The sequence below is a fragment of the Phocoena phocoena genome, chromosome 8 (assembly GCF_963924675.1).
Source record: "Phocoena phocoena chromosome 8, mPhoPho1.1, whole genome shotgun sequence".
Taxonomy (NCBI): Eukaryota; Metazoa; Chordata; class Mammalia; order Artiodactyla; family Phocoenidae; genus Phocoena; species Phocoena phocoena.
This window is the reverse complement of record NC_089226.1, coordinates 39569611-39582726: the sequence shown is the minus strand read 5'-3', so window position 1 is coordinate 39582726 and position 13116 is coordinate 39569611. Positions and strand designations below refer to the sequence as shown.

At 50.9% G+C, this 13116-nt stretch overlaps 1 protein-coding gene across 1 annotated transcript in view; it reads left to right on the top strand.

Moving 5' to 3' along the window:
- The window catches only part of AMOTL1 (angiomotin like 1), a 69127-nt gene extending 60733 nt beyond the window's left edge, over positions 1-8394 (top strand). The window contains exons 9-12 of the mRNA XM_065882014.1: positions 2465-2590; positions 3671-3897; positions 6929-7204; positions 8288-8394. Coding sequence (XP_065738086.1) covers positions 2465-2590; positions 3671-3897; positions 6929-7204; positions 8288-8394 — 736 coding nt within the window. The remainder of the gene's footprint in view (positions 1-2464; positions 2591-3670; positions 3898-6928; positions 7205-8287) is intronic.
- Positions 8395-13116: the final 4722 nt, after the last annotated feature.

The following is a 13116-nucleotide window of genomic DNA, read 5'->3' as shown; positions in this document are numbered from 1 at the left end:
AGCTTTTTTGATTTATCAGATTAATGCATGCTTGGGGTCCTAGGACGAATGGGACTTGAATGTAAAAGAAGTAGGGGAATGAACTGGTCTGAGGCATGAGACTCCTGGTTGGGCACAGGATGGGGGTGGGGGAATGTCGTGAGTAGAACCAGCCAGAGTGCACAGATGGTCAGCCCCACTCACGCTGTGCTAGGCCCAGCCTTGGCCGTCATCCTTCGAGCAGGGGAAACACCTCTTGCCCTCAGAGAATAATCCTTTGGGATTTACCCAGCCCTGTTGCTCTCCACCTCTGCTCTGTTTGAAGTCCTGGATGGATGGATGGATGGATGGATGGATGGGGACCCTTTCCACCATCCCTGCCTTCCCCCATTCTTTGCTTCCACATGTATCTGTTGAGCATCTAACAGCTCCATGGGGAACTACCCTCCCCTCTACCGACCACTGCTTCCCACAGTCTTGGGAAAACACAGTTCAGAGGAGGTCATGTTTTTAGCTCCAATCTTAATGTTCTTTTCAAAGAAGACCCCTATAGTTTAGCATTGCTTTTCTGTTGACAAAAAGGGAGAAAAGGAAACTGAAGAAATTTTGAGAAAGGTCAAAATTCTAAGCTCTTATTGCCTAGATCTAAATGGCTGCATAAGAATTGGTAAAAATGGCTATTTCCGGCCGTTAGTTTTGTGACGTCAGCTACTGCTACATACTTCATGTTTACAGGCAGTGATATTTGTAGTACAACTGATTTTGCCGTCTTGGTGCATTTTGGCACCGCTGATCAGAAGATTGAGAGGCTGGGCCTATTTTGTGTGGGTGGAGAAGCTTTTGAAACTTTTTGAGCATTTCAAAGTAATGTAATATTTTGCGGAGAGCTGTGTGTATTTACCTTTGAAGTCATTTTCGTCTAGTTGTACCTGCCGTCCTTGACACTATAAACGTGAATTTTTAAATTTGTCTCCAGCTCTACCTAAACTCTCCAAAAAAAAAATCGGTTGAAAATGTTTCTGGCCACTGATTCCTATCTTGATGATTTTTGTGTACCATGCAGTGAATTTATAATTTTGTCAGTATGTTTGCTGGTTTTCTGTGTTATTTGGCTTTCTGATTGGTTTTCAGCCAGTTTGCACTTAGCCATATTCTCACGTGTGCCCTCGTCGCTGGTTTATCTTATCATTCATGTACCTTTGCGGAGGCCTTCTTCATGAAGATACAGGAGACTTGGGAGTGTTGAGTGATGGTTACGGGCATGGACTTTGGAGTCAGAGATATCTGGATTTGAATCCCTTTCCACCTTCACTAACTGGGTGTTCTTGCAAGGTCACCTGTTCGTTCATCTTGAAATGAGGATAGTAATGCCTCCTGCACAAGTTCCTGAGAGAACTAAATGAGATACCACGGGTAGCCTGCTTCACGCAGGCCCAGGCATGAAGGAAACGCTCGTTCATGGATAGCTGTTGTTAAAAGAGACAAAAGAAGGGCCCCCTTTTTTGCTTTTTTGGGTGTTCTAGAAAAGAGCTGTAAGATTTTAAATATGAATATGATTGTAACAATGGAAAATGAAGTTAAAGGGATGTGAAATATTTGGCTGGATGATTTCTTACTAGTTTAAGATTCACTGATCAGAGACATTTTGGGCCTTTCAGCCTAAGACATACTTGGATCACTTAGATGGCGCAGTTATCTTGTTTTTACCAGTCGTCATTAATTAGGAGTGATTAAACTGACAAAACCAGTGGCAGGAGGAACAGTTACCTTTGACCAGTGGTTTTCAGTCAGGCATCTGTTCCCGGCTACACTGCTTTGCAGTCTCCCTCTGTCTGTCCCTCCCCTCACTCTACCCCCTCGACTAGACTTTCCAAGGACAGGGTGTGTGTCTTCCTCATCTTTGTGCCCTGCTGCCCAGTACGGTTGTCACTCTGAACGGAGCTGAATCCTAGGCAGGGGCTCATAAAAGCGGTGAGCTCGAATGCGAACGTGAAGGGGGCTTCAGCCGGAGCCTCGCTGTCCGGGAGGGCCAGTCTCCGTTTCAAGGATTAACTGAGTCCCCATTTACTGTAACATACTTGAAATAGCTGCTATATGGGTGAGAAATAGAAATAAAACTTTAACTCTGATTGAGAAAGTGAGAAAGGAGAAGTGAGTATGGAAGATTACAAGCTTACAAACACTAACCATTATGGTAATATCAGTATCCACATGTCAGTAGGTTAAACCTGTAGATGTGCAGTAGTGCCCGTATTCAGAGCACGCCACGTAGCTTAGAATTCGATGTCATTAGTAGAAGGGGCAGGGGATTTGGATTTGGGGGTTTTATTTTGTTTTCCTTAGATACTATCTTAGTTCTAGCAATTTAGGGAGAGAATTGGCCAGGATTTAGGAGAGGGCAAGGGCTGAAGGAGTCTGTGGAGAGAGATTTTTAGTGTGGCACCCTTGGACCCCTCCCCACGAGCATCATTCTCTGTGTTGCCAGGGACACCACGATCATCAACCACTCGAGGAACGGCAGCTATGGCGAGAGCTCGCTGGAGGCCCACATCTGGCAGGAGGAGGGGGAAGTGATGCAGGCCACCAGGAGATGTCAGGACATGGAGTACACGTAAGGGACAGCTGTGCGCAGCCACCAGGCTCCACTCTGGGCACTTCCCTCAAGACCCCAGTGGGGCCGCCAGCCTGATGTTTGCACTCACACTTCAGCCCTTTCCTGTTCTGAGCAGCTTCAAGCTTGAGTTCTCCCTCCCACCCTGCCCCAGAGAGAAGGGAAAGAGTCTACTCAACAACGGGCCTGGAGCCTGAAGTCTCTGGGGGCTAATTTCATGTCAGATGCAGGTTTTAAGATGGAGGCTAATAACAAGAATTTAGATGCCCATGTGTTTTCTGGGTGTCTGTCTCTACAACATTCTAGACATTACCAGCTGGACAGGGGAAACATCATATTCCAAAGTCTCAGAGATTTTGAGCCAGGATTTATATATTCCAGCCAGAAATAAAGAACTTATATAGCTAATGCATTCTTCTCATGGACTAAACAAGACGTCCAACGGGCTTGGTGACATAATGGAGCTAGCCTGCCGCCCACCCCCAGCCCTCCCCGCGGAGCCCTGGGAAGCTGAGCTTCTCATTTTGCAGATGTGAAAATAGGACTGAGTCGTTGGTAAGCTCAGCAAGTTACTATTTGGGTTGTGAAAAGAACTCACGTGTTTTCTGATTCTCATCTTTGACCTTCAGGGAGGAAAACAACAGCTTCTCACAGAAAACCTGTCCGTCTGTTTTTTTTTTTTTCCTCAGAAAATAGGGAAATGGACCCTCCTGAGCAGCCCACCCTGTGTGAGCCTTGAGTCTGTGTGCTTTCCTACTGCTTCTCCATGCCTCCCACTGCCAGGGTCCTAGACACAGTTCAGTCCAGGAGGTCCCTGCTGGGTGGCCGTGGTCACTCAAACTGTGTGTCCCTGGGGTCCCAGGACATCCCAGAGTCTCCTGAGGGGCCACAGAAGGTGCACCCTTTTCAGCTACTACAAAAGATCCGTCTTCTACAATTTGGAGATTGTAACTGAAGACTTACACTGCGTTTAACTCTCTGTCCTTGAATTATAATTAAAGTCCCTGGGCATCCTGAGAGAAATGTTCATGTTATTCTAGCCAGATGGCTTTTGATCATGACTTTTGTTTTGTTACACAGTATTAAAAATCTCCATGCCAAAATCATAGAGAAGGATGCCATGATTAAGGTCCTCCAGCAGCGATCCCGTAAAGACGCCGGGAAGACGGACTCCTCCAGCCTGCGGCCGGCTCGCTCTGTCCCGTCCATCGCTGCAGCCACTGGGACTCACTCCCGCCAGACCTCGCTCACCAGCAGCCAGTTAGCCGAGGAGAGGAAGGAGGAGAAGACCTGGAAGGGGAGCATAGGTGAGCCCCGCCCCTCTCTAGGAGAGCCCCACCCCTCCCCAGGCTAGCCCCGCCCCCTCAGGCAAGTCCCGCCCCTCCTGAGGTGAGGCTCTGAAGAGGAGGAGGCACACAAACATTGAGAGGCACCTCATCTGACCAAAGGAGTTCAGACACCCTTGTGAGAGCAGAAATATTGAGTATTCCCGAGTCTCAGTTTACTCGTATGTAAAGCGGGGAAGGATAATCAAGCACACTTTGATGGTGGAAGCAAAGACCACCCCACCAGAGTCGCTGTTAACCACGGGTTGGTTCACCTCATAATTATCATCATCATTGTTGAAAGCTGAGGTGACCCTTAATGTGAAATGTTCGAATGGGAAAAACCCAGAGACCTCAGGCCTCTGAATTTGGCTCTGCCCCAGACCAGTGGTAAGACTGCTCCACCTCTGCTTCTGTGTCTCGCAGAGCAGGGCGGTGCCTGGAGGTGTCTGCCCTGCTGCACCCCATGGGGTCATGGCAAGGGCAAAATGAGATAATGGAGAGAAAGCGCTTGGGAAGCAGTGCTCTCGAGTGCAAAGTTCTGGTGGCGGTGGTTTTGCTGGATTGTTGTTACACAGGCAGAATGTTGAGGAGAGTTCTGCAAACGTGTGGTCTCAGCCACGAACACGTTTCCTGGGGTGACGGAGGCTGGCTGGGTCTGGAGAGAAGCGGCAGAGCCGCCCGGCTCGCAGGCAGTGCTCCCTGACATGCATCCTCCGCTCTTGTCCCCGGCACTCCACACCCCCAGGGCCCTGGCCCTTCTTTGATGCATTTCCCCGGCTCAGAGTGTGTTTTGTTTATCTAAGGAGCCGAGAGCCTGTTTTTCTCAAAACAGAACCCCAGAGGAGCCTGGCTGCTTCGTGCCAAAGGGGATAAGAGCTTCCAGAACGAACGTGACAGACTTGGGGTGATCAAAGGCACCCAGCCACAATCTCTGTTTGAAGTTCCCCCACGGGTTACTTCTGCAGCCCCTGCCCTCCAAGGAAATGCACTTCAAAGAGGACGTGTGTGGACAGCAGCTGGGATCTTCAAAGACCCTCCCAAGGACACTTAGCTCCCCACCCCAGTTAGAGAGCCTTGGAAGCGGTGCTCAGGCAGGCCTGGTAGGGGAGTCTGAATGTGCTCAGCTCGCATAGAAAGCTCCCTGGCAGAGGCCAGTCTGTGACATCCACCCAGGCAGGCATTTCCCTGGGGTCTGTGCCTGTACCCTTAGCATCCGATGTGTCTCAGCCAGGCCTGGGAGCCAGAGGACCCGGCTGCGGGAAGAGTTGCTGTGTTCTCTGCACTGGTGTTCCTCCTCGTTACTGTGATTGGTGTCCACGTGTCACAAAAACAGAGCGGGGCCCTCTGAGGTTCCAGGCAGAGGCACACAGTCAATTCGCAAAGGTACAGTGCTCAGTCCCCAAAGTGTTTCCAGTCCCTTGCCTGAGGGGCTCTGGAAGGAGGTAGAGGTGATGACATATACCTTCGTGATGGCTCAGGGGCTCCCAGGTGAGAAGACAGGCCAGTGACTTGGTTCCACAGAACATCCTTGCCAGACGGTGGCTTTTCACCAGACAGGGCGATGAGGTGGCAAGAACACAGAGTGGACTTAGAGGCAGGCACAGCTGGGTTCCAGTCACATTTCTGCTATTGATACTTCTAACTGTGGGATACTTAACTGCTCCAAGCTTCCATTTCCTTTTCTGTAAGACAAAGGATAACAACAGGCCCTACCTCGTATGAAATGAGATGATGTGTGTGAAGCACCTAGCCAAAGCCCCTCGCTACTCAAGGTGTGGTCCTTGGACCACGGCACCACCCTCTCCTGGGAGCTTCTTAGAGAAGCAGACTCTCAGGCCCCACCCACTGACTTGAATCTTCATCTTAACAATATATCCAAGTAATTGATAGGCACGTTATTTTTTTTTTTTTTTTTTTTTGCGGTACGCGGGCCTCTCACTGTTGTGGCCTCTCCCGTCGCGGAGCACAGGCTCCGGACGCGCGGGCTCAGCGGCCACGGCTCACGGGCCCAGCCGCTCCTCGGCATGTGGGATCTTCCCGGATGGGGGCACGAACCCGTGTCCCCCAGCATCGGCAGGCGGAATCTCAACCACTGCACCACCAGGGAAGCCCTGCACATTACATTTTGAGAAGCGTTGCTGTAGACAGGCTGGATTGAGTTGCATTCTGTTATGAATGGGCATCTTGAAATAGCCCTGGCAAAGAGGCGTTACGAATCGCTGGCTCATTCAATACGTGAACAGACACTCGATTGTGCTTACCGCATTTTCTACAGGCTAGTGTTCCGGAGTGCTGGCACTGTTCTGAATGTGGGCCGTATTTCACCATCATAACAGTGACTGTTCTGTCCAGCTTTGTAGGAAGACGTTGAGGAACAGGGACACCACAGCGCGTCATGCCTCCCTTTTCCCCAGCCAGCCCGCCCTCTTCCTGCCCCAGCCTCTCTGCTCCTGGGGCGGGCAGGTAGGGAGAAGAGAGCTGAGTGGTCCTTCCCAGGAGCCCAGCTGGCTTCCTACTTCTTGGAGGACATGGCTCTCCATTGCAAGGATCTCTTTGGGGAATATTGTACACGGCTCTGTGTTGCCCTGACCAGGAAGCGTGTTTGTTTTGACCCGGGGCCTGTAGGAGACCATCTGTTAACCAAGAGTGGAGGGGTGTCGGGGCCTATTAGGCAGAGCAGCAGGCTGATGGGACCGTGTCTAGGAGCAGGGAAGCCTTCAGGTTTTCTGAAGCACACAGCCACTGCCCAGGACTAGCCCTCCTGGGCCATATTAGGTAAAGCAAGCATTGCCTCTAGAACACTTTGCAGGAATGCCCTCACCCCTTGACACTCTGCCTATAAGGTGCCTCTTCTCCATTCTTCCATAGCACCCTGGGAATAATAGTATCCTGTCATTTGTCATGTTATATTAGAACCAATTTACTTGACAACTCCTCCCCCGCCCCAGACTAGGTGTTTTGGTTTTGTTTTTAAAGAATGGCATTGAAAAAGCTGTTCTTCGGCCCTCAGGGTTGTTGCTGGGGAAGGAGCCCCATGAACACGCATCCACCCCCGTGCTGCCCACCCCGCCTGCCACAGCGCTATTTCCTGCGGCCCTTGTCACCTCGGCCAGCAGCGCCCACGCGAAGACAGGCAGCAAGGACAGCAGCACACAGACGGACAAGAGCGCCGAGCTCTTCTGGCCCGGTGTGGCCTCCCTGCCCACGCGCGGCCGGCTGAGCGGAACCCCTTCCAACAGCCCGGTCCTGAAGCACCCAGCGGCCAAGGGCACGGCAGAGAAGCTGGGTATGAGGTCCCCGCCTCCTCTCACGCTCCGGGGATCCTCAGCGCTCCCTGGCCTGAGAGGGGGAGGCTTTCGTTGAGCTGGGGTGGGAGCAGGGCTCCCAAGCAACTCTGACTTTACGGGTTATCTTATGATTATGGTTACCCTAATGCACTTAGGCTCTGCATGCCCTTTATTATTCTGGAATTGAAATGTGTGTAGAGACTCCTCACTTACTAGCATTTAAAGGAGTCCACAAGTTGCATCTGTCCTTTTAGTGTATGCTTTGTAACTAGCCCCTCCCCAGAAGGTGTGCAGACAGACGCTCCAGGGGATGTTAGGGAATTAGTTCCCCGCCCCCCCTCCGCCCCCAGTATATTTGGGAGCTGATACCGGGCACCACCAGGTCCATCAAGACCAACAGGTACAAAGGCATTGCCTTCAAGGTGTTTACTCGTCAAGGATTCGGGGTCGAGAGCACCTCCTGATTGAAGGAGAAGGTAGATTTAAAGTAGGCGAACTGGCCCAGTACTCAGGCCAGTTCTAAGGAGTTGCCGTCAAATATTTAAGAGAAGACAGCTTAGGAGGAGCTTGGCGATGAGTCCAGAAGTGGCTTTGGACTGTTCGTAGTCATGGGGTGAGGAGGAGGTGGGAGCTACCGGGCGTAAATGAATTGTTTCCTCCAAAGGAGTTCCCTGTGTTTATCCTCCAAAATAGACAAGTCAACACAATGTTATTTTCGGAGATTTAATTCTTGGGATGCTTTTCTGCAGGGAAGGTGGGGAACATGTGACAAGGACCTGGCTCGTGGCGTGCACTTGATAGTTTAGAGGAGAGGAGGAGAGCAGGGGTGAGGGCTCCGCACCAAGTCCCGATGCCACTTTCACCCACTCAGACCTCTCCCATGACGTCCTAGTTCTGTTCTTTGTGTCCGAATCCCAGGGCCAGTCATTTAGCTTTGGTCCACCGTGGGCTGGGCGCTACGGCCTTACCCGCATGCACCGATGGTGAGGGGTGGTACTTAAATGGTTCCGTTTTAGAGAGGGCTGGGAAGGCTGTGCTCCTCCTGGGGAACGGGCTGCTAACGTGTCCCTTCTGTTTGGCAGAGAATTCTCCTGGCCACGGGAAGTCACCTGACCACAAAGGTCGCGTCAGCAGCTTGCTCCACAAGCCCGAGTTCCCTGACGGGGAGATGATGGAAGTTCTCATCTAACACCGGCATCCCTGTTGAATTTTGCAACAGAATTTTGATGAGCAAGGAACGTGGCAAAGAGAAAGAAAGATCAAGAAGGTTGTGGATGGGAAATCAGGAATGATTTGAACTGATTGGGATTTCAGATTAATGAGAACACTTTTTATAAATGTTAAAAACAAAACAAAAACAGGAGGCCTACATAACTGAAAATGAAGACGATGTCGAGGATTTTTACTGCATATGGTGGAAGAGAGAAGATGCATGTAGGTTTGGAAACAAAGAAGAAATAGGAAATGGAATTTTTCCGTTGTACAGAAAATGTATCTCTTGGGGAGGGTCTGTGTACACCCATTCTCTGGTTATAAACAGATAAACCTGGGCATGGATCTTCCTTGAAATACTCCCATTCTCCTTGCCTCTTAGCTTGTTTTGTTTGAGAAGAACCTCCTAGGAATCTCAGAGAGTCTGTCTTGCTATAACGTAATAATATCACCTGTGCCCTCCATGGGGTGTCCTGTGAATGCGTGTGGGTGTGGCAGGGAGGAGAAATGTCCAGGGTGATGGGGAATTTAAAAGGCCATCTTCACCTCATTACCTGCTTGGTTTGGACATCTTAGCTTTTCTGGATTGAGCAGTATTTTCTAAACAGGACGGGAGCTTTCTGGTCCTGGTGTGCATCCTCCCTCACTTCTCTGAGTTCATCTCTGTCTCTGCTTCATACTCTTTAATTTTGCCCTTTTTTCCTTCCTTTGTTTTTTTCCTTTTGCGACAAGCCATGACAGAATTCCTTTGTTCTGGGGTTTATCAGAGCAGTAACTGAACGTTCATCATTCATCGTGACCGGTGGGACAAAGCCGTATGGCGGGTCCCCTGGCTGCTTTCTCCACCTTTGAGGAGTTGGGCTGCAGTGGTTGATCTCATTCTGGCCATGACCTAGGTAAGCTCCGACTCGGCGGACGATCCACGAGCCCTGTGACGTCCTGCATTAAGCTCACGGGCCCGACTTTTTTCTCTCTCACATCAGCTCTTGCGTGGAGTTTGGTATCTCCACCTCATTGCTCTGTTGAGGTAGGACTTTCAGGACTGCACTCCGGGAAGCGAGTGACACTTGACTTGGTGGCATCTAGAATCTCCCCAGGCACTCCCGCTTTCTACTGTTTGTGGCCACCGCTCTGCCCGCCCCTCGCATCCCTCTGGGCATTGTTGATGAGCACGCAGACTCTGTGACCGTCAGCACGTGTGTGTCAGCACATCAGTTCTGCCCTGCCAGGAACTTGCTTTGTAACCTAACAGGCCAGTATGTATACAGTGCGGTCAGGTTTTTCAGGATTTCAGTTGGGAGCAACTTGTCCAAAGTAAGACGGAAACACCAGGTCAAAGAGCCAGGAGTGAGTGAGGTCGTGGGCCTCATCCCTGTGCTGTAAGGTTTCCCATCTGACTCCTCAGATACTCAGATATCGGCTTTCTTTACAAATCTAGAAGGTGCTGGATCAGAGGAGAGAAGCTCGTCAGGCCGTCAGATGCTCACGCAGGGCCCTGATAGTTTTCTCCCTGCAGGGTAGCTGGATCTGTGTTTTCCCAGGTCCCTTTCCTCATGCTTATTTAAGGAAAGAAAGAAAAAAATAAAAGCCCCAGTTCTGAGGCTTTTTCAAGTCCCACCCAAATGAAGCCCTGAAGACAGCATCACTTAGGAAATTTTGCTTGGGTGGCTTATTTTAGAGTTGGTCTTTGGAGTGTAACCTGGGTGAAGCCTCCCCAAATTGAGGTGGTGGAAGGATGACAGAGGTGTGAGCTGGAGAGGGAGAGTTGGGGAAGGAAACCAACGGCTTTGCCCAGGTGGCCTCTGAGCTGCCTAGTGGTCAGGAGAGTAAACAGAACGGATGCTGCTCAAGCCCTGCTCTGCGGTAGGCGCTGTGCATCGCGCCTGTTGCCTTCTGCAGTCCTGCGTTAAGCATCGCTGAGGACTGTGCAGCCTGGGAAACCAGAGCAGCCCTGGGTGTGAGGAGGGAGCGGTGAGGCCCCGTGGCTGGTGTGGAGGCCAGGTGAGTATGGACACGTCGGGGCAGGGATGGGGCAGAGGGTTCCCCATCTCAGTCTCAGTCCCCGTCACTTTTTATAGGTGATGAGGCTCAGTTGCTGGCAACTAACTCTCTTAAGGACACTTTGACCCCTGATGAACGTGGGGGATGGAAAGAAAACGTCTAGAAATAAGAGGGCACGTCATCTCTGCCGGCCCCCATCATCCGTGTCTGGGCTCCCCCAAACATGGGCTGTGTCCCCTAGAAACGGGTGAGAGTGACAGCCGCAGCCCAGTTTCCCGCAAAGCCTCATCTTTATGCCCCAGCACATCTCGTTGGCAGCTCAGGCACAAGGCCCATTTGCTTTCCTTGGTCCCCCGAGTTGCCAGGCATGTTAATTGTCAGAAAGCAAACACAGACGTCACCATTTTTCAGTTGTGCTGTAGTTCTTAATCTTTCTTCTAACCTGCTAAGACTCCTCCGTAAGAAGAGGGACCTATAGTTTTGAAATGTCTTCTTTTGTGGGCCCTGACACTTTTCATCTTCATAGCTCGAAGCCTTGCTTGCATTTAGGAGAAATGCAGCTACTGAGCTCCCACTGTGTGTTCTGGCCGTTGACAATATATGATCTCACTGGATTTTCAGAAAATAATCCTCCTAGCTCTGTTTTTTTAGTGCCCACTGTATGCAAGCACTGGGGTAAGTCCCTTTTAATGAGTCCTCAGACCACATGGGAGCAGGGGCGAGTTTATCATCCTTATTTCACAGAGGAGGAAACTGGGGCTCAGGAGGTCAAGTCCCTTCCCCAGGAGAGGCTGGGATCTGAGCCGAGGCTTTGGGAGAGGAGCTGTGCCTTCGACACAGGCTGGACTGCCTCTGACTTGGGGATGATAAGTGCCACAGCTTGACCCGCTCTGTCCCCTCTATGTGATGTGTGCACTCATAGACACACACACACACACACACACACACACACACACACACACACACACACAGCTTGCTGCCCCCTTGCCACCCCGGGAGCTAAGAAATAGGACTAAAGCCCAGAACTGCTAGAACTGCCCATAAACACAGGTATAGGTAGGAGTCTTTGTGTTCCATTGTAAGCAGGACCACAAAGTCTGTTTAAAAAGCACTTACTTGCAAGTGGTCCAGAGGCCGGGCCTTCTCCAGAACTTTTCAGTGGTGTCTGCTAATGAACTCGCGAGCCGTGTCTCAGGGTGAAGGGTAAAGGCCTTGGCCTCGTGTGGTGACGTGCTGGAGTAACTCCGCTTCTTCCTTCAGTGTGTCGCCTGGCGGTTTCTGCGTGCTGCCCGGGGTACTGTGTGCAACAGGAGGTGTTGCTGCTTTTGGGCACTAATTTCAGAGCGTGTGCAGAACCTTTCCTTCGCTTTTTCTTATTAGCTTTTCTTCTGCTTCCCAGAGTTGGGAAGCCAGCCACCGTGTCATGCCCAGTCTGCTTGGAGCAGGCATGCAGGACAGGGCTGCCATGTCCCTCCCAGGGCTCGGGTTGGAGGGCAGAGAGTGGAGGCATGTCTCTCTCCTTCAGTTTTGCAGAACTTGCTCTTGGGAACCTATGTGTGCATTTGACTACACAGGACTTGGGCTGGATCGAGACAGTTGCTCCCAATGGATTGTGAACTTGGAAGAGAGAGTTCGTTGGTTCTGTGGCTCAGCGGGGAGGCTGTTGGAATGCCCCCTGCAGAGGAGCCAGCCATCACTGCTGTTCTCTCCTGGGTTTGCCCGCAGCCTCCTGTGTCCCTAGGATGCTGAGCACTGACAATTGCAGGTGGCTCCTGCGTCCTTGTCCGTAGCTGATGGCAAGAGAAATTCTCCCTACAGCAGCCTGAGTCCCAGGGACTGATGTGAACACAGACGTCAGGTGGGGCAGCGGAGACTTGCAAGGTGGAGGAGTTGCAAGGTTTTGAGGCAGGGAGCTCACGCTTGGGCTGCTGGGAGCTGAGCAAAGAGGTATGTTTTCCAGAACAAAGTCCTGCTGCGTGTCTGCACCGGTGCCGGCGGGGCATGCTTCTCTCTGCCCCCAGTGATCTCACACTCCTCCTAAGCCTTGGAGGACCGTGGTACAAGGGAGCCGGGCGACTGTTCTTAAACAGAGAAGGTCCAGCCCACAGTTGCCTGCTTCTCCCCTCCAAGTCTGACACAGCCATGGTATACGCTTTATGAATGTCGGTTTTCTCTTCCTTTTTCTTGCTAATTAATCAGTGGGTTTAAAACGTCTTCATTCGACATGAGGATTGTTTAATGGGTTTGCCTCTGGTGTGTGGCTCTGTGGGAGATGCGCAGAGTAATTAAGAAGTTACCAGAAGCTGATCAGCTGGGAGCATGGAGAAGTCAGCATTTCAGTAAATGGATTTCTTCTGGAACTGTCAATAATGAGCAGTCTTTTTCTGTCCCTTTTAAGTAGTATCCCCCTTTCTCATCTGGTCATTTAATGGTATAAAGACATGTATATGTCAGTGCATACATAGGAGGTGTGACTGTAAGGTTGTATGTCGAGTTTCTTTTCTTAATATCCAGAAGAATGCAAGTGTTTCATCTCACCCCACGTTGCTTAAGAGGTAACCCTTTGCGAGACTCTGTGCTGATTACTGCCGTGCTTAGTAGAAACACTTTGCAGACGCCTCTGTTAGAATGGATCTGGGGGCCTGGCATGTTCCTCTGGTTATCCTTAGAGATGAGAAAGCATCATCCTTTGAAGGCA